Below are 17,010 nucleotides of genomic sequence, written 5' to 3' on the forward strand. Positions count from 1 at the left end.
CACACAAAAAAGTCTATTGGTGCAATTTGATAAACGCAACAGGAAGCCAGCTATTTTGCATTTAGTGGCCATTTTGGCCATATTCCACATTTTTACTTTGAGGTACTTGTATGAGGTCTTACATCAGATCAACTTCAAATTGAGATGAGTGTCATCTAGGGTTGCAAAGGGGCGGAAAGTTTCCAGTAAATTTCCGGAAACTTTCCGTGGGAAGTTAAGCTCGGGAATTTGGGGAATTTTGATAAAAAACAAAAATAAGCAAATTAAACGCTGAGCAATAAAGACATCATTCAAAACTCTATTTTAAAGATGTATGGAACGTTGAGTTTCAACCCTCCACTGGTCATTCTTCCATCACATGCACAGATAACTCCCAGCATGCTTCACTCTACAGCAGGGCTACTGAGGCCTGCTGTAGAGTGAAGGACTAGTCAGGTAAGTTTCCATGATATTACTGGGAAATATATTAGCATGCTGATTGAGGATTGTTCATCTGTTCATCTAGACTATTTCCATTCATTTATCCATCAATTGTAAAATATGTTTACAGACGATTCCAATAGTTTGTCTAACTATTTATATCTCTGGCATTGCATTAGTGTTTTTTTACAATCTTTTTTCTCATCTTATTCTACAGAACAATGCCACGTGCACTCTCTCATGTGTGGAGACATTTCACCTCATCCAATGTAGAAGGAAAGGCTGTGTACATTTGCAAATACTGTGCAAAGACCTATGTTAAGAATGACACAACGATGCAGAAGCATATAGTCAAGTGACCAAAGTTTCCTCAGGGCTCAAATCAGCCTATGACAAAACAAAATGTTTATATTTATGTCTGTATATGACAAGGTAAATACAGTTAGTATAAATTACCCACAACATTTCCAGTTTATTCCTGTTAATTCCCAGTTAATTCCCGTATATTCCCGTATATTCCTGTTAATTCCCGTAAATTCCCATGGAAAGTTTCCAAGTTTAAATATTCCTGGAATTTTGCAACCCTAGTGTCATCACAACAAGATGGAGATACAAACTAACTCAAAGATCTATTTTTAAAACACGCCATTAAAACAAGATGTTCTGTATCGTGGACATACACCATGAATCCTTTGATGCGGAGCCGTCAGCAAACAACTCCACTCCTGCAGTGTCAGTGGTCAAAGATCAAAGGAACTTCTATGTCTTGTGAAGGCGAAGTCTCTCTCTCTCAGAATTGGGACATTTCCTCAAACCGTGAAGACGGCGAAGGTTCATCCTTCGCCAAAGGAGACGATGTTGTCATAACTCCACTGTGCGTTGTCCTATCACCACCAAACTTCTGTCTCATGATCAGAGTCCAAGCCTGAACAGCTCTTTTTGTCAATATTTCCTCAGTCATTATTTAATTTTTTCAGGCAAATCGCATGCAATGCTTCAAAATGCATGTGCTCGGCCCGCCCAGTGCTGCGAGCACTGACAGGAACTGACAGACAGTGAGGCCCTATTGAAATTGTTATCAGTATTATTACATTGATCAAACCCAAAGGTTTTAATATGATAATGAACAAATGCTACTCGGTGACTTCCGGAGACAGACCGACTTCAACCCCTGCACTCTTATTCTGAAGGGGAATCGCCCGGAAGCTGCCTGGTTTGTCAGCCGGAAGTTAGCTTGCATGTCGCGGTTGTGTTCGCGGTAGCAGCGACTTTTCTCCCGATGGCGAACAGAACCGTGAAGGATGCGAACAGCATCCACGGGACCAACCCGCAGTACCTGGTGGAGAAGATCATCCGGACCCGGATCTACGAGTCCAAGTACTGGAAGGAGGAGTGCTTCGGCCTCACCGGTCAGTAGCATGCTAGCATGTTAGCATGTTAGCCTGGGAGCTAACATGCTAGCGGCGGCTAACGTTGATTACCAGAGGATTTCACTTTTCTCTTCCTCATTTAAAATCACTCAATTAACTGAAGAACGTTAAGTTAACAATAGTTTAGTGAAGGAATAAACCGAAGCTCAACTCAACTAGCGACACGTCACTGATGTTAAAATACTAAAATGTGAATTTAACCATGAAAACCTCAGGTCACGTGTCACAGTTAGTTAGTCATTTTTAATTCATTTGATATTTGTTCTGTAAAAGAGAAGAAAACTTTATGAGTGAACATTTTGGTTCCTCGGTGCTCGAAGTGAGATATTATACCTGCTTTGTTTATACTATCACATATTAAAATTAACAAATATTACCTTTAATATTTGATGAAACTAACAGAAGCAAAGAATCTATAACTAATGATTCATTTGTACTTAAATAACCCGTTGATGACATGTTAGATGTTGATTATAAAACAAATAAAAGCAGCACGATAACAAACTTAATTAGTAAAGTTAAATTTTCATTTCAGTTCTTCCATGTCTTAAACTATAATTCTTCTTTGGCGCGTGTAGATATGATTTATTCTTTGTTCTACCAGATAAAGATCTAGGAAGTAATAAAACTACATTGACCCCCAGCCTCCACTTGTGTTGTTGTGATCCTGGGAGAGTTGTGTGTGTGTTGTGGTCCTGGGAGAGTTGTGTTGTTGTGATCCTGGGAGAGTTGTGTTGTTGTGGTCCTGGGAGAGTTGTGTTGTTGTGATCCTGGGAGAGTTGTGTGTGTGTTGTGATCCTGGGAGAGTTGTGTGTGTTGTGATCCTGGGAGAGTTGTGTTGTTGTGGTCCTGGGAGAGTTGTGTTGTGATCCTGGGTCAGTTTGAACAGTAAACTGTGATGTGCAGCAGCTCTCTCCTGTGTGAACGGTTTGAACCTGAACGTGCTCGTGTCCTCACATCCGCAGCCGAGCTGGTCGTAGACAAAGCCATGGAGCTGAAGTTCGTCGGAGGAGTTTACGGCGGGAACATCAAGCCCACCCCCTTCCTGTGCCTGGCGCTGAAGATGCTGCAGATTCAGCCGGAGAAGGACATCATCGTGGAGTTCATAAAAAACGAGGATTTCAAGTAAGTTGCTTAAGAGCCGAGAGCTGCTGTCGTATGGAATTTGTGAGTCAGCCGAACAGAACCTGGACGAACGTGCTCACATTCAAACTCTTAACTTTCAGAAAGGTTCATCCAGGGTTCCCGCGGGGTCTTAAAAAGTCTTAAAAGGTCTTAAATTTAATAATCGAAATTTAAGGCCTTAAAAAGTCTTAAAAAGGTCTTAAATTTGATTCGGCCAGAGCTGAGAAGTTAGAGATTTTGTAGTGTTCGATGGGATGTTTAATTTCCTTCTCTGGACATGTTTTATGGAACATCCTTTTATTTCTGCATGTTTAATGCATGTTTGAAGCTTGTTTGACTTGTGTATTGTTATTGTTCTTATGTTGAACGGGTATAAATTTACTTTGTAAGTAATTCTGTGACTTATTTCTTCTTTCATAGTAATTTTCCTTCATACTTCTTGCCAGTATGGTCGTGAAATAGGTCTTAAATTCTATTCAAAGTGGTCTTAAAAGGGTCTTAAAAAGTCTTAAATGTATCTTGTTAAAACCTGTAGGAACCCTGTCATCAGTTTATCTCTCATCTTAAAGTGAAAACCTGAGGAGGTGTGTTTTAACTTCTCCTTGTGTCAGCTACTTCTGTGGGATCACTCGGGTCCTGGTCAGTCGATGTTACCATCAGGGCCAAAGTGTCCAGTAGCTTCAGTAGAGTCACATGGACTCCTGTGGCTGACTTGGAGGAACCGTATTTCAGCAGATGACTTGATGTCACAAACACAAGTTGGGTGAATGGAGTGGTGTTTGGTCCAGGCTCACGTGCACTCCTGAGTTCTTGAGTCACAAACGAGCGGCTGTTTGTCACAACTACAAATTTGGTTTTCATGATTCTCAAAGACTCTTGCCATATATTCTATATTTAATCCTACTCGCCGTCAGCCTCCTCATTCTGTCTCCTGGATGTAACTCCTCCTCCTCTCCCTGTGTTTGACCAGGTATGTGCGTCTCCTCGGAGCCATGTACATGAGGCTGACGGGCACGGCAGCGGATTGTTACAAATACCTGGAGCCTTTGTACAACGACTACAGAAAGATCAAGAGTCAGAACAGAAACGGAGGTGAGTCGTGAACGTGGTGAGCGTCTCCTCTCTGGGAAACATCTCATTGTGTCTCTGATCTATTTCATATAAGTGGAAATAATTCCAGCATCGTTTCATGGTCTTGTTTTCAGAGTTCGAGTTGATGCACGTTGACGAGTTTATCGACGAGCTTCTTCACGCAGAGAGGATGTGTGACATCATCCTGCCTCGGCTTCAGGTGCGTACGTCACGTTTATAGGCTCAGCTTGTTTCCTAGGACCACACCGCTAATGTGTGTGTGTGTGTGTCTGCGTGTGTGTGTGTGTGTGTAACAGAGGAGACAAGTCCTCGAGGAGGCGGAGATGCTGGACCCACGCATCAGCGCTCTGGAGGAAGACCTGGATGAAGTGGAAACCAGTGACGAAGAAGATGAGGAAGAAGACAAGGTGAATAAAGTTTATTAAGCAACACAAAGTCTCTTTAACTGAGCAGCAGCGCCCCCTGCAGCCACACGCAGGGATTCATCTGTTTCCGAGTGTTCTAGTGGTTGACATGTTCAGGAAGAGGATCTGTGTGTTTGGTTATCGTGGCCCACATTCTAAAACTGGTTTCCCACCAGCAGCAGCAGGAGAGACTCCAGACCCCTGAACCACACAGACGTAGTTACCGTGACAACGACCGGCCTCGTCGCTCGCCGTCCCCTCGCTACAGACGCAGCCGCTCCCCCAGACGGTGGGTTTCTAGATTGTTGCTCAATTTACTGAGGGTTCTATCACTTCCATTTTTCTGCAAAGAAGAAATAAATAAAATCAATTCAAAATTTCTTTTTCTTCCTCAGAAGGAGCAGATCTCCGAAGAGGAGGAGGTATGTTTGCTTTTGGATGAAACTCGTTGTCACATTTTAAAGAGTATTTTGGTGCGTCCGGCTCTTTGTGTGACTCTGCTGTGTGTTGTCAGCCCGTCACCGCGGAGAGAGCGCCATCGCAGCAAGAGCCCCCCCCGCAGACACCGCAGCCGGTCCCGGGACCGACGCCATCGCTCCAAGTCCCCAGGTCAGAAAACACGCCTGGGCCCCACTGCCGGTCTGTAGGAAATATCTTTTCATTTGTGATGTAATGTGGATTCAATGTTGTTTGTTCATGGACTTTAACACAGAGGAAACCATCTTGTAATAAAGACGCTGAGTCGTCATGATAACGTGTGATCATGGTTGTTTTCTTGGTTGTGAACCAGGTCACCACAGAAGCCACCGACATCGCAGCCACTCCAAGTCTCCAGAGAGGTGAGAGGCTTCAGATCATCAGGATCTCCTCCAGTCTGGTTCATTACCGCTGATAAAGTGTGAATCACTCTTTGAAATATTTGCACTAAACAAGATTCCGTGTGTTTCTCTTCACAGGAGTTCAAAAAAGAGTCACAAGAAGAGTCGGAGAAACGAGTGACCTCGTTTTTTACTTTATATCTTTTTCTTTTTCCCTCGGAGCCTCGTATGAAACGTGACTTCTGTTTTTATGGTCGTGTCGTTCTGAGTCTGTGTGAAGCTTTTCAGCTTCATTCTGAAAAACCCCAAACACAGATAAACTGTGGCCGTCAATGAAAACATCTGTAAGTGTAGGAAATGGTTTTGTTGCAAATATCTTCTGTTGATTGAGTTATTAAAGATTCTGATCGATTGGTCCTGAGTCTGAGGAAGTTTTGATTCCCGAGTCCGACCAGAGGGATTTTCATTACCTCTCATGAATGTTCACTTGGAGGTCAAAGGTCTCAGATGAAGCTAATTCTTCCCTTGTAAACGTGTTATCTGAAGAAACGCCTCATGACTCAAAGATAAACTGATCAGAGGTCACGGTGACATCATTTTATGAATGGAATATAAACACTTGGAGGTTCTGACACTGCTCAGGTTGGCGTTTCTAAGCCACGCCTCCTGACGTCGAACTCCTCCTTTATGCTTTTGAGTTCAAACATCAGAACGTTCAGGACATTTCTGCTGCTGGTTGTCTTTACTTCTTTTTAAAAATATTAAACTTTTACTGTATTTTAATCGCTCATTCAAATAAATGGAGAAAATCTCTTAAAAAACTTCAGCCGTTTCAAATGTTTTTGATTAGTATCGTGTCTGTGTATGAACTCTCATCTGCTGTTAGAGGAATGTTTCTTCTTCTCTCGTCGCTCTCCACTCGTTCACTTCACACTAACGAAGCTGTGTTTCATTCTGCAGATGAATTTGTGTTCGTTCACTGATTCACTGACAAATTACACATCCAGGTTTCCTGCTGATTCAGCTCCTGCTCAGGTTCTTCAGCTTCAGCAGCTCGGCCTTTTCTACTTGCAGAAAGTGATTTACAGCAAATGAATCTGAAATCGTGGATGTGAGAGATAAAGTGTTAACCAGCACTTTTAAACCTTTGGACACATGAAGTTCTCATATTTAATATTGACAGCAGCAGCTTTTAGAAGTTGTGGTTTTATCACAGATTTCTTTCAGGGAAACACGAGACACAATTAAAGACAAAGTGTTTAATAGCATAAGTACAGCTGAAATACTCTGTGCATACAAACCTGTTAATATATTCAGGTTATACTAAAAATTAACAATTAACATTCAATTTAACAAATACACTTTACATAGTTCAATTTTCATCACCCAAAACATCAGTAAATTTCATACAGAGTCTGTTCTGTTTAATAAACTTTACAAAGAAGCTGTTTCTTAAAGGAGCGAGCAAACATTTCCTCCACATCAGCAACACATGATGACTGCAGCCAGTTTCCACTTAATATGATTTTTAAGAATATATTTCAATGTTGTCTTCCTCTAATAATAATGATTGAATCTTTCATACCTGAAACCTGCTGTTACATATGCATCACTATTATTAACGTCAATATTTCAACCACTCTGAAAACAATTGAACAGGTATTCTACAGATATAGAAATTATATTGAAGACTTCTTAATACGTATATATATTATCACCACCACCAGAACATTCTCAAGCTAAATGTCGTTAAACTCAAACATTTTCGATGATTTCTGAATCTATAAATCTACGTGGATTTACTCTACCCTGAATTAGATGAATGCAAATAGATTCAGATTGTGTGTGGATGATATCTGGTGGATTTATTTCTGAGACTCTTACAGACTGGACAGAAACCTGTCTACATTTTGGTTCCCCTCGTTGTGTCTGATCTTCTCCAGAAGCTTGATGCTGTTCCTCTGATGGACGGACTTGATTTGTATATCCACCGCCTTCATGTGATACTTGTTTGACAAGTTACACTGCTGTTTATTGTAGTACAGATATTTTGCGTAGTTGTTGAACAAGATTTGTTTTTCATCAGTTTGCAGATCTTCTACGAGCAGCTGCTGGAAGATCTCCTCAGCTTTGGCCTTGGTGTTCTCTGACTTTGCGTAAATATTTACGAGGTCAATTCTCTTCATAAATGAGGAATCAGAATAAAGAGAAATCAACTCCTCATGGGCACGGATCCCTTTCTCTATCAGGCTCGGACTTGAGCGACTGTTCTTCTCCCAGATCTTCCATTTGTAGCTGAGTGCGACACATCTTTTCAGATAACGTTCATCCGGATGTAGCTTTAGAGCCTCTTCTGCCAAAGCCACAGCCTCGTCCAAGGAGGTGAAGGTTATGTAAAACCACAGCAAAGGTTTGATTCCACTGTAGCTGCTGACAGGGTTTCTCAGAATCTTTGTGGCTAACTCTCGTGCTCCACTTTGGTCTGGTTTTCCTTTCTTAGCGAGTTGCAGGAGGTAAATGGCAGCGAGGTACAGGTTCTCTGGATCCTGTTCCTTGGCTCTTCTCAGCTTCTCCATGAGGTCTTCCTCGACTCCTGTTTCACTGTGTTTGGCCATGTTAACTAACAATAACACGTGGCTGGTCTGCCACTCCACCACATCCGGCTGCATCCGGATGGCTCTCTGGAAGTAATCATCTGCCAAACGCATCTTTTCTCCTCTGAACTCCATCAGAGTAGGCGTTAAGATCACAAAGAGGCTTGGTTGTGGTTTCTATGTTGTTTGTTTGTTTTTTTGTTTTTAATAATGCTTCATTCAGAAGTAAAGTATTCCAGAAGGAATTGTTAAAATTACACTTTTTGGCACAAATTTGTTGTTTCAGATATTTCCAATACATCTAATGTATTAGAGGAAAGGAGAAAGGTTTTGACCTCCAAAGTTCTATAAAAAACCCAATCATTTGAGATCTTATTTTTTTTTTTTAACTGACACAGCAGGGATAATAGTAGACACCAGTTTAATACTTCACAAGTTATTAATTTGATTCGTAATATAAATCAAGGATGAGTGATTAAAAAAATCACATTAAGGTCTCTTTTTAAAGCCCATCTAAGTACAGTTAATATGCAATGTTTCTTCCTTTACTTTCTCTGTTTTTTTTTTATTTTATTTTGATTCTTACAAAAGTTTCATTCGCAACTGTGGCTTTGTGACAATGATGATAACAATGTTTTTTTAGTTTTTTTTTAGCTTTCTATATGATCTGAATCAATAATATCAGGATGAGAAATTCAAACTTAACTTTAAACTAAATTTTGTGCTGCATAGAATTAGATATTTCTTTGTTTTCACCTGTAGTTGCTTTAATTCCATATTCAAATCATCCATTTAGAATTCAATAGTCAAGACATGTTAAATCTATTTACAGATGGAATTTAAACTAGGAGTTTGATTCAGGTCAAATACACTTTAACTCATAGCCTGTTTCATCTTAAATGAAATGCAGAAACCAGAATACAAGCCCCTCGGTTTACACAGTTTATTGAATGCCAATTCAATAATTATGTTTAATTTCTTTTGACCCTTTAACTTCTAAATTCATAAGACAGGTTTTTATTTTTTTGTTCTGTTTCACCAGTTATCTTAACATCCAATGCTCTTAATTTGAAAGGTGATGTTAAGCTCTTATTGTTTTTATTTTATCATGAAGGAAATTGTGGCAGAATAACTTTTAAATTGTTTTGAACTGTTTCAGCTGTCAACTCTGAAAAGTTTGATTGAATCTCATCTCTCACACATTTGTATTTTGTATGTGATACCTGTTTTATCACAGGACAGTTTGAAGTCAAAGCTTCTGAATTATCGTGTTGTGGAGCAGTCAATACATTTTGGAAAATGGTTTGAACACAAATACTCAAATACTTTCATATCTGCTGCTTATTGAAACTTTTGGGATTAAGGTCTGGGGAATTTCCTGGTCATGGACCCAAAATTTTGATGTTTTGTTCCCCTAGCCACATGGTTATCACTTTTGCCTGATGGCAAGGTGCTCCATCATGCTGGAAAAGGCACTGTTCGTCACCAAACTGTTCTTGGATGGTTGGGAGAAGTGGCTCTCGGAGGATGTTTTGGTACCATTCTTAATTCATGGATATATACGTGTTCTTTGGCAAAATTGTTAGTGAGCCCATTCCCTTGGCTGAGAAGCAACCCCACACATTAATGTTCTCAGGATGCTTTACTGTTGGCACAACACAGGACTGATGGTAGCGCTCACCTTTTCTTCTCCAGACAAGCTTTTTTCCAGATGCCCTAAACAATCGGAAAGGGGATTCATCAGAGAAAATGACTTTACCCCAGTCCTCAGCAGTCCAATCCCTGTTCCTTTGACAGAATATCAGTCTGTCCCTGATGTTTTTTCTGGAGATAAATGGATTCTTTGCTTCTTGACACCAGGCCATCATCCAAAAGTCTTCGCCTCACTGTGCGTGCAGATGCCATTCCTGACCAACCTCTGCACTAGTGGTGCCCCGATCCTGCAGCTGGATCAACTTTAGAAGACGTTCCTGTCGCTTGCCGGATTTTATTGGGTGCCCTGAAGCCTTCTTGCAACAATTGCACCTCTCTCCTTGAACTTCTTGATGATCAGATAAATGGTACATTTGGGTGCAATCTTACTGGCAGCAATGTCCTGGCCTCTGAATCCCTTTTTGTGCAAAACAATGATTACTGCACGTGTTTCCTTGCAGGTAACCATGGTTAACAGAGGAAGAACAATGATTTCAAGCCCCCCTCTCCTTTTAAAGCTTCCAGTATGCTATTTTGTCGGAATCAGCATGACAGAGTGATCTCCAGACTTGTCCTAGTCGACACTCTCACCCGTGTGAACAAGAGAATCACTGACATGATGTCAGCTGGTCCTTCTGTGGCAGGGCTGAAATGCAGTGGAAATGGTTTTTGGGGTATTAAGTTCATTTTCGTGGCAAAGAGGGACTTTGCAATTAATTGCAATTCATCTGATCACTCTTCATAACATTCTGGAGTATATGCAAATTGCCTTCCTAAAAACTGAGGCAGCAGACTTTGTGAAAATGAATATTTGTGCCATTCTCAAAACTTTTGGCCACGGCTGTACTATGTTAGGAAGTGATTGAAAGACATTTTTTCCAAACCCCCCCTGTTGGCTGAGTGGCTGGAGCCCTCCCCACCTCTGGCATAACATGGCTGTAGACTCTGAAATTGCCGAATAGATCGCCGCAGCTCTGATGAAGGAAAACGTACCGAATCCCTAGCTGTTCTGTGGATGCTGAACTGGGGATGAGGAAGCTGATGCTGTGAAGCTGAAGCTGAGGAAGCTGAAGACGATAGAGATGACGACGCGACGATGATGATGAGGAGGGGGACGAGTTTGCACTGGAAGGGATGAGGGTTAGGGGTACATGAACTTCCCAGTAAGTGGTCACACCCAAAAGGGGGATTAAAAGAGGGTCTGGAGGCATTCCAAACTTTTAACTATAGTCTGTGTATGATTGAACTCTTAAGCAATAAAGATAGGAACAGTTTTAGCTAGACATAATACTTCATACAAATGATTTCGATAACTGTTGCTGCTTAGTGTTAATAATTAATATTTCACCTGTTCTCATTTCTCGTTCCGTATTAAAGCATAATTTCCTTAGCTACATTAGACATCATACAGAGTTCCAGGAGCTGTTTCTTCCACGTCAGGTTTGTTTTGAGATTTTTGTTTTGCTGGCTGTGATTCTTTTAATCACAGCTATGTTTTGACGTTTTTGATTTTGGGTTTTACTGAGTATTACGTTGGGTTTGTTTTTCTACCCTTTTCTGCCCTTTGCCTTCCCCGTAATTGTCCACACCTATCAGGTGTGGAAAGGGGGATTTATTGACAATACACCACTGTTCACACACATACACACACTTTAACGTGTAGTCTGATACACATAGCGTAAACACACACATAACACATAGTTCTTCTCCTGCTTCTCAACCTCAGCTCCTATCAAAAAGGGAGTCTGCCATAGCGGACAGATAACAGGTTTTCAAACCTCTTGCTTCATGAATCACTTCATTATATTAGTTCTGAGACATCCTCTCTCCTGTGCATGGTACATCCCACACATCAGTACACACACATAAAATGAGCACACACACCGAGGCAATATGCTCATGAACTCTAGTAACCGCGACTCAGCGTGCACGTCATCACGCAACGCCAGGAAGAAGACCCAGTGACGCCAGGAGGGCGGGACTGCTTTGTGAACCAGCCAACGAGGCACTGCCGCGCGTTCAAGAACCTCTGTCACGCCCAGTATCCATATAAAAGCTATGTGCGTACTTTGTCTCAGCGCCATTTTTCCTGAGCAGGACTGATGGCCCATGCATGCTCATTTGCTAGACACCGCAGTTTCCGGACCTGTGACCTCTGAATAAACTTGCTTAATTTTAACTTGAGAACGACGCCTCCTGCCTTTGATTTCCACACGGAACAAACTTTTCTTACTTGACTCTGTATGTCGATGGGTCCTCTTCACGTGACCTTGTCTCTGGTAATAACTGTGTTGGTTTTTCTGTTTGTTCAGATAAAGATGTTTTCCTCGCGAGTTCTCTTTCTCATCACCTCTCAGCACAGGCAGCACGAAAGTATGCAAACGGGCTACATGTAAAACACTCACAGTCTTCACTGACTCACGATTTGCATTCGGTGTAACTCATGTTTTGATGACCTTTGGCAAAATAGAAACTTCCTCTTTCAAACAACAGGCTCTCACACTCACATCTGACATGCTATGTTCCGAGCTGGTGTGTGGTGTAGCCCTGACAACAAACCCTGTTTACCAAAACATTTCTTTCCTCATGATGCTAAAGTTAACTCATGGTCAAGATCACACATCTAAAGTGGGCATGTTACCTCCGATCACGGAACATTGGTCTAAGAAAGGTTTCTCCAACTTTGGTCAAAAATACTGTCAGGCATCCGTAACCTGCGCCACACACTGTTTACCGGCCAGGCAGCACCACCCCCCCCCCCTTCCCCACTCAACCTTTGATCAATATCACATCCTGGGCTAAAAATGATTCTTAAGATGATGTTATCAAACCATTTTGACAAAGTTTAACCATCAACTTTATTATAAAGAATTATAAATAAAACGAAAACACAAATGCAACCGAATGGAAAGAACATTCAAATCTTCTCTGCACCGTTTATCGTGTGTAATAAAAGTTTTCATATCAACATAATCACAGACACAGATATGTCTGTGAATGTCAGTGCTGCTTTAATTCACATTATTCTTATTAATAAGGTCAATACGCAAGATGATGTGATGAAACAAACACTGTCACTGACTTAAAGGATCATTAATGTTCATGAAGAATCATGAATGAAATCGACTCACCTCATCTCGTCTCCTCTGACTCTGCAGCTGTGTGAACGTCTGACTGCGGAGCGGCGTTATATGGAGCTGACGAGGAGACGCGACGTGAGCTGAGGTCAACTATGAACACTTGGAGTTTCTGACACTGCTCAGGTTGGCGTTTCTAAGCCACACCTCCTGATGGTGAACTCCTCCTTTATGCTTTTGAGTTCAAACATCAGAACGTTCAGGACATTTCTGCTGCTGTTTGTCTTTACTTCTTTTTAGAACTATTCAACTTTTAATGTATTTTAATCGCTCATTCTAATAAATGGAGAAAATGTTCATCTCTTAAAAAACTTCAGCCGTTTCAAATGGTTTTTATTAGTATCGTGTCTGTGTATGAACTCTCATCTGCTGTGAGAGGAATGTTTCTTCTTCTCTCGTCGCTCTCCACTCGTTCACTTCACGCTAACGAAGCTGTGTTTCATTCTGCAGATGAATTTGTGTTCGTTCACTGATTCACTGACAAATTACACATCCAGCTGATTCAGCTCCTGCTCAGGTTCTTCAGCTTCAGCAGCTCGGCCTTTTCTACTTGCAGAAAGTGATTTACAGCAAATGATTCTGAAATCGTGGATGTGAGAGATAAAGTGTTAACCAGCATGTTTTTAACCTTTGGACACATGAAGTTCTCATATTTAATATTGACAGCAGCAGCTTTTAGAAGTTGTGGTTTTATCACAGATTTCTTTCAGGGAAACACGAGACACAATTAAAGATAAATGTTTAATAGCATTAGTACAGCTGAAATACTCTGTGCATGCAAACCTGTTCATATATTCAGATTATACAACAAATACACTTTACATAGTTCAATTTTCCTCACCCAAAACATTAGTAAATTTCATAGAGAGTCTGTTCTGTTTAATAAACTTTACAAAAAAGCTGTTTCTTAAAGGAGCGAGCAAACATTTCCTCCACATCAGCAACACATGATGACTGCAGCCAGTTTCCACTTAATATGTTTTTTGAAGAATATGTTTCAATGTTGTCTTCCTCTAATAATAATGTATGAATCTTTCATACCTGAAACCTGCGGTTACATATGCATCGCTATTATTAACATCAATATTTCAACCACTCTGAAAACAATTGAAAAGGTATTCTACAGATATAGAAATTATATTGAAGACTTTTTAATACGTATATATTATCACCACCACCAGAACATTCTCAAGCTACATGTCGTTAAACTCAAACATTTCCTCAGGTTGAAAAACCAACTCCACGACTTTCCCCTGTCAGTCACTGTGTTGTGATCCGACTCCGTACGAATACAAGCTGAATTAAAATGTGATCATAATCACAACAGCTGAATCTATAAATCTACGTGGATTTACTTTCCCCTGAATTAAATGAATGCAAATAGATTCAGATTGTGTGTGGATGATATCTGGTGGATTTATTTCTGAGACTCTTTCAGCCTGGACAGAAACCTGTCTACATCTTGGTCGTATCTGATCTTCTCCAGAACCTGGATGCTGTTCTTCTGAAAGTAGGACTTGATTGGTATCTCCACCGCCTTCATGTGATACTTGATTGACATGTTATACTGCTGTTGAGTGTAGAACAGATGTTTTGCGTAGAAGTTGAAGAAGATTTGTTGTTCAGCAGGTTCCAGATCTTCTACGAGCAGCTGGTGGAAGATCTCCTCAGATTTGGCCTTGGTGTTCTCTTACTTTGCATAAATATTTGCCAGGTCCATTCTCCTCATAAATGAGGAATCAGGATAAAGAGAAAGCAACTCCTCATGGGCACGGATCCCTTTCTCTATCAGGCTCGGACTTGGGCGACTGTCCTTCCAGATCTTCCATTTGTAGCTGAGTGCGACCCATCTTTTCAGATAACGTTCATCTGGATGTAGCTTCAGAGCCTCTTCTGCCAAAGCCACAGCCTCGTCCAAGGAGGTGAAGGTTTTGTAAAACCTCAGCAAAGGTTTGATTCCACTGTAGCTGCTGACAGGGTTTCTCAGAATCTTTGTGGCTAACTCTCGAGCTCCACTTTGGTCTGGTTGTCCTTTGTTAGCGAGTTGCAGGAAGTAAATGGCAGCGAGATACAGGTTCTCTGGATCCTGTTCCTTGGCTTTTCTCAGCTTCTCCATGATGTCTTCCTCGACCCCTGTTTCAATGTGTTGGGACATCTTAACTAACAATAACACGTGGCTGGTCTGCCACTCCACCACATCCGGCTGCATCCGGATGGCTCTCTGGAAGTAATCATCTGCCAGAAGCTTCTGTTCTCCTCTGAACTTCATCAGAGTCCAGGCTTTTTCAGCGCAGATCTCCGGGTGCAGCTCGTCCTTCGATGGATCCTCAGTCATCAGGACGTCGATCTTTGACAGACAAGCCCGACTCTCTGCTTCTTCTCCCTGATGATGGTGCAGCCAGGCCTGGTTCCCGTAGGTCACCACCAGCCAGGGACCCTCCTCTGCTCCTCTCATCTGCCTGAAGGCCTCCTCGGCTCTGCTGAAGAAACTCCTGGCTTCTTCAATGGACCCCAGCTCTCTGTTTTGTTTCCTGTTCATCACATTGTATAAAAACCTTTATTTTTATCTTGTCGTGGTTGCACTCTGAGCTATGTTGCTGTGCAACCCTCTGTAGAGCTAATGATTAAACCTCAAAGACAACTCCGGTCTGACAAACTCATTATTTCAAATCTCATGATAAATTTCCACGACAAACTTGGCGTCACGAACAGGATCCCGTTAAAGATCGTCTGGACCCTAGAGGTCTTCGGTGGTTGGCCACCCGGGAGAAAGAAAAACCTTCTGCCTCTCCCTCTGACCTTTAAGAGACGAGAGGACCAAAGTGACGGGGGCTCCGGACCTTCTTCACAGGGATCCAAAGACCTCTCTTTGTCATCTTATATCTGGTGAGATGTGGAAATTCAGATTTTTTATGACTGCTAAGAGGATTTCTCAAATAGAAAATCCAACAGACGTAGGAAATAACGTTTATGGTTTTATTTGGATTGGATGTATTAGTCCTTGTCTCTAGGTGTTTAGTTGTTAGTGATGTTTATCTGACCCGTCCTCATGGCAGCCATCCTAGTTGAAGGCATTTTTCTTGTTTTGCCGGAGAAAGAAACAAAGATTCGTGGAGACGTCCGCGTCTTAAATTGAGTGTTCAAGGGAAATTGTAGATGTGCATGATTTCATACTCTTAATTAATAAGGATGGGAAATCAGGGAAGTGAAGGACTTTCGGACCCTGTGATTGCAAGAGTGGGGACGGGAAAGTCTGACATTTCTACCAATATGGTCCAGAGACTTTGCTGTTCCTCATAATGGGTCATTCAGTGTCGACAAAATTAAACTCCTAAGAGGAAAAACCCATAAAAAGGTCACAATGTGGAAAGACAGAAGATAATAACAAATGTCTTGAAATGTTGGAAAAACAAATAGAATGTAGGGACAGAAAACTGAAATAAATAAATAAAATAAAAGAGATTAAAGGAACTGAGAAGGGTGAAAATAAATTACATAGATCTCTGTATCCTCCATTTACAGGGTGTGGCGGTCCTCTCCTCAACGACAAAACCCTCCTCGATATGATGCGGTGACAAGACCAGACTCTACCAAGCAACGGAGAGTCGGTCGCTGACTATCTGACTCGTCTGACTGTCCTGTTTGACCAGCACAGCGGCACCGCAACTGGTTGACCAACCGGGTGCTTATGAAACACACCTGAAACAGGCCTTCCTGAATCGTCTGCTTCCTCCACTAAGGGCAAAAAGATCAACAGCTCCAGAAAGCAGAGCTAACCACGATGCAGACTGTGTCAGCACCGGTGGGGCCCGTAGTCAAGATGGAGCCGAAAGCAAAGCCAACAACTTCACTGTACAAGGAAGAGAGGGGCGCGGTCGCAGACATGGGGGGGTGGGAACTTTCATTGCAGACTGAAATACAGGAAGTGAGGAGGAAGCGGGCGGAGTGAAGACGACTTGCCTACCCACAGAGTTTCAGAAAAAGTGAAACACATAATAATGTATGAATCTTTCATACCTGAAACCTGCTGTTACATATGCATCACTATTATTAACGTCAATATTTCAACCACTCTGAAAAAAAATTGAACAGGTATTCTACAGATATAGAAATTATATTGAAGACTTCTTAATACGTATATATTATCACCACCACCAGAACATTCTCAAGCTACATGTCGTTAAACTCAAACATTTCCTCAGGTTGAAAAACCAACTCCACGACTTTCCCCTGTCAGTCACTGTGTTGTGATCCGACTCCGTACGAATACAAGCTGAATTAAAATGTGATCATAATCA

General features: G+C 41.6%; 2 protein-coding genes and 1 pseudogene across 4 annotated transcripts; 1 reads left to right on the forward strand and 2 right to left on the reverse strand.

Annotated features, from left to right (window-relative positions):
• Positions 1 to 1,647: 1,647 nt before the first annotated feature.
• On the forward strand, positions 1,648 to 6,085 carry prpf38a (pre-mRNA processing factor 38A). 3 transcript variants are annotated; one of them, XM_061077961.1, is made up of 10 exons: positions 1,648 to 1,829; positions 2,816 to 2,975; positions 3,946 to 4,067; positions 4,181 to 4,266; positions 4,364 to 4,474; positions 4,648 to 4,760; positions 4,867 to 4,893; positions 4,986 to 5,110; positions 5,262 to 5,310; positions 5,428 to 6,085. In XM_061077961.1, the coding sequence occupies exons 1-10, from the start codon at positions 1,700 to 1,702 to the stop codon at positions 5,468 to 5,470; spliced, it is 966 nt and encodes a 321-aa protein (XP_060933944.1). In that variant the 5' UTR covers positions 1,648 to 1,699; the 3' UTR covers positions 5,471 to 6,085. The 3 variants fall into 3 exon arrangements, with proteins under 3 accessions (XP_060933944.1, XP_060933947.1, XP_060933946.1); XM_061077964.1 differs by having other exon boundaries at positions 4,986 to 5,080; XM_061077963.1 differs by having other exon boundaries at positions 4,651 to 4,760.
• A 1,084-nt stretch (positions 6,086 to 7,169) lies between these two features.
• LOC133010476 (uncharacterized) lies at positions 7,170 to 11,659 on the reverse strand. The gene is made up of 3 exons (XM_061078066.1): positions 11,644 to 11,659; positions 11,127 to 11,164; positions 7,170 to 8,060 (listed from the first exon to the last, which is right to left on the reverse strand). The coding sequence occupies exons 1-3, from the start codon at positions 11,657 to 11,659 to the stop codon at positions 7,170 to 7,172; spliced, it is 945 nt and encodes a 314-aa protein (XP_060934049.1).
• A 1,874-nt stretch (positions 11,660 to 13,533) lies between these two features.
• On the reverse strand, positions 13,534 to 15,251 carry LOC133010477 (interferon-induced protein with tetratricopeptide repeats 1-like; annotated as a pseudogene).
• Between the last annotated feature and the right edge of the window lie 1,759 nt (positions 15,252 to 17,010).

Source organism: Limanda limanda, chromosome 9 (genome assembly GCF_963576545.1).
Source record: "Limanda limanda chromosome 9, fLimLim1.1, whole genome shotgun sequence".
In the NCBI taxonomy this organism is placed as follows: domain Eukaryota; kingdom Metazoa; phylum Chordata; class Actinopteri; order Pleuronectiformes; family Pleuronectidae; genus Limanda; species Limanda limanda.

Coding starts and splice junctions, on each gene's coding strand:
- prpf38a (XM_061077961.1), top strand. CDS start 1,700: ATGGCGAACAGAACCGTGAAGGATGCGAACAGCATCCACGGGACCAAC. Junction 2,976..3,945: donor ATAAAAAACGAGGATTTCAA/GTAAGTTGCTTA, acceptor GTGTTTGACCAG/GTATGTGCGTCTCCTCGGAG. Junction 5,111..5,261: donor ACGCCTGGGCCCCACTGCCG/GTCTGTAGGAAA, acceptor GTTGTGAACCAG/GTCACCACAGAAGCCACCGA.
- LOC133010476 (XM_061078066.1), bottom strand. Junction 8,061..11,126: donor AAGGCAAAGGGCAGAAAAGG/GTAGAAAAACAA, acceptor CAAACAACATAG/AAACCACAACCAAGCCTCTT.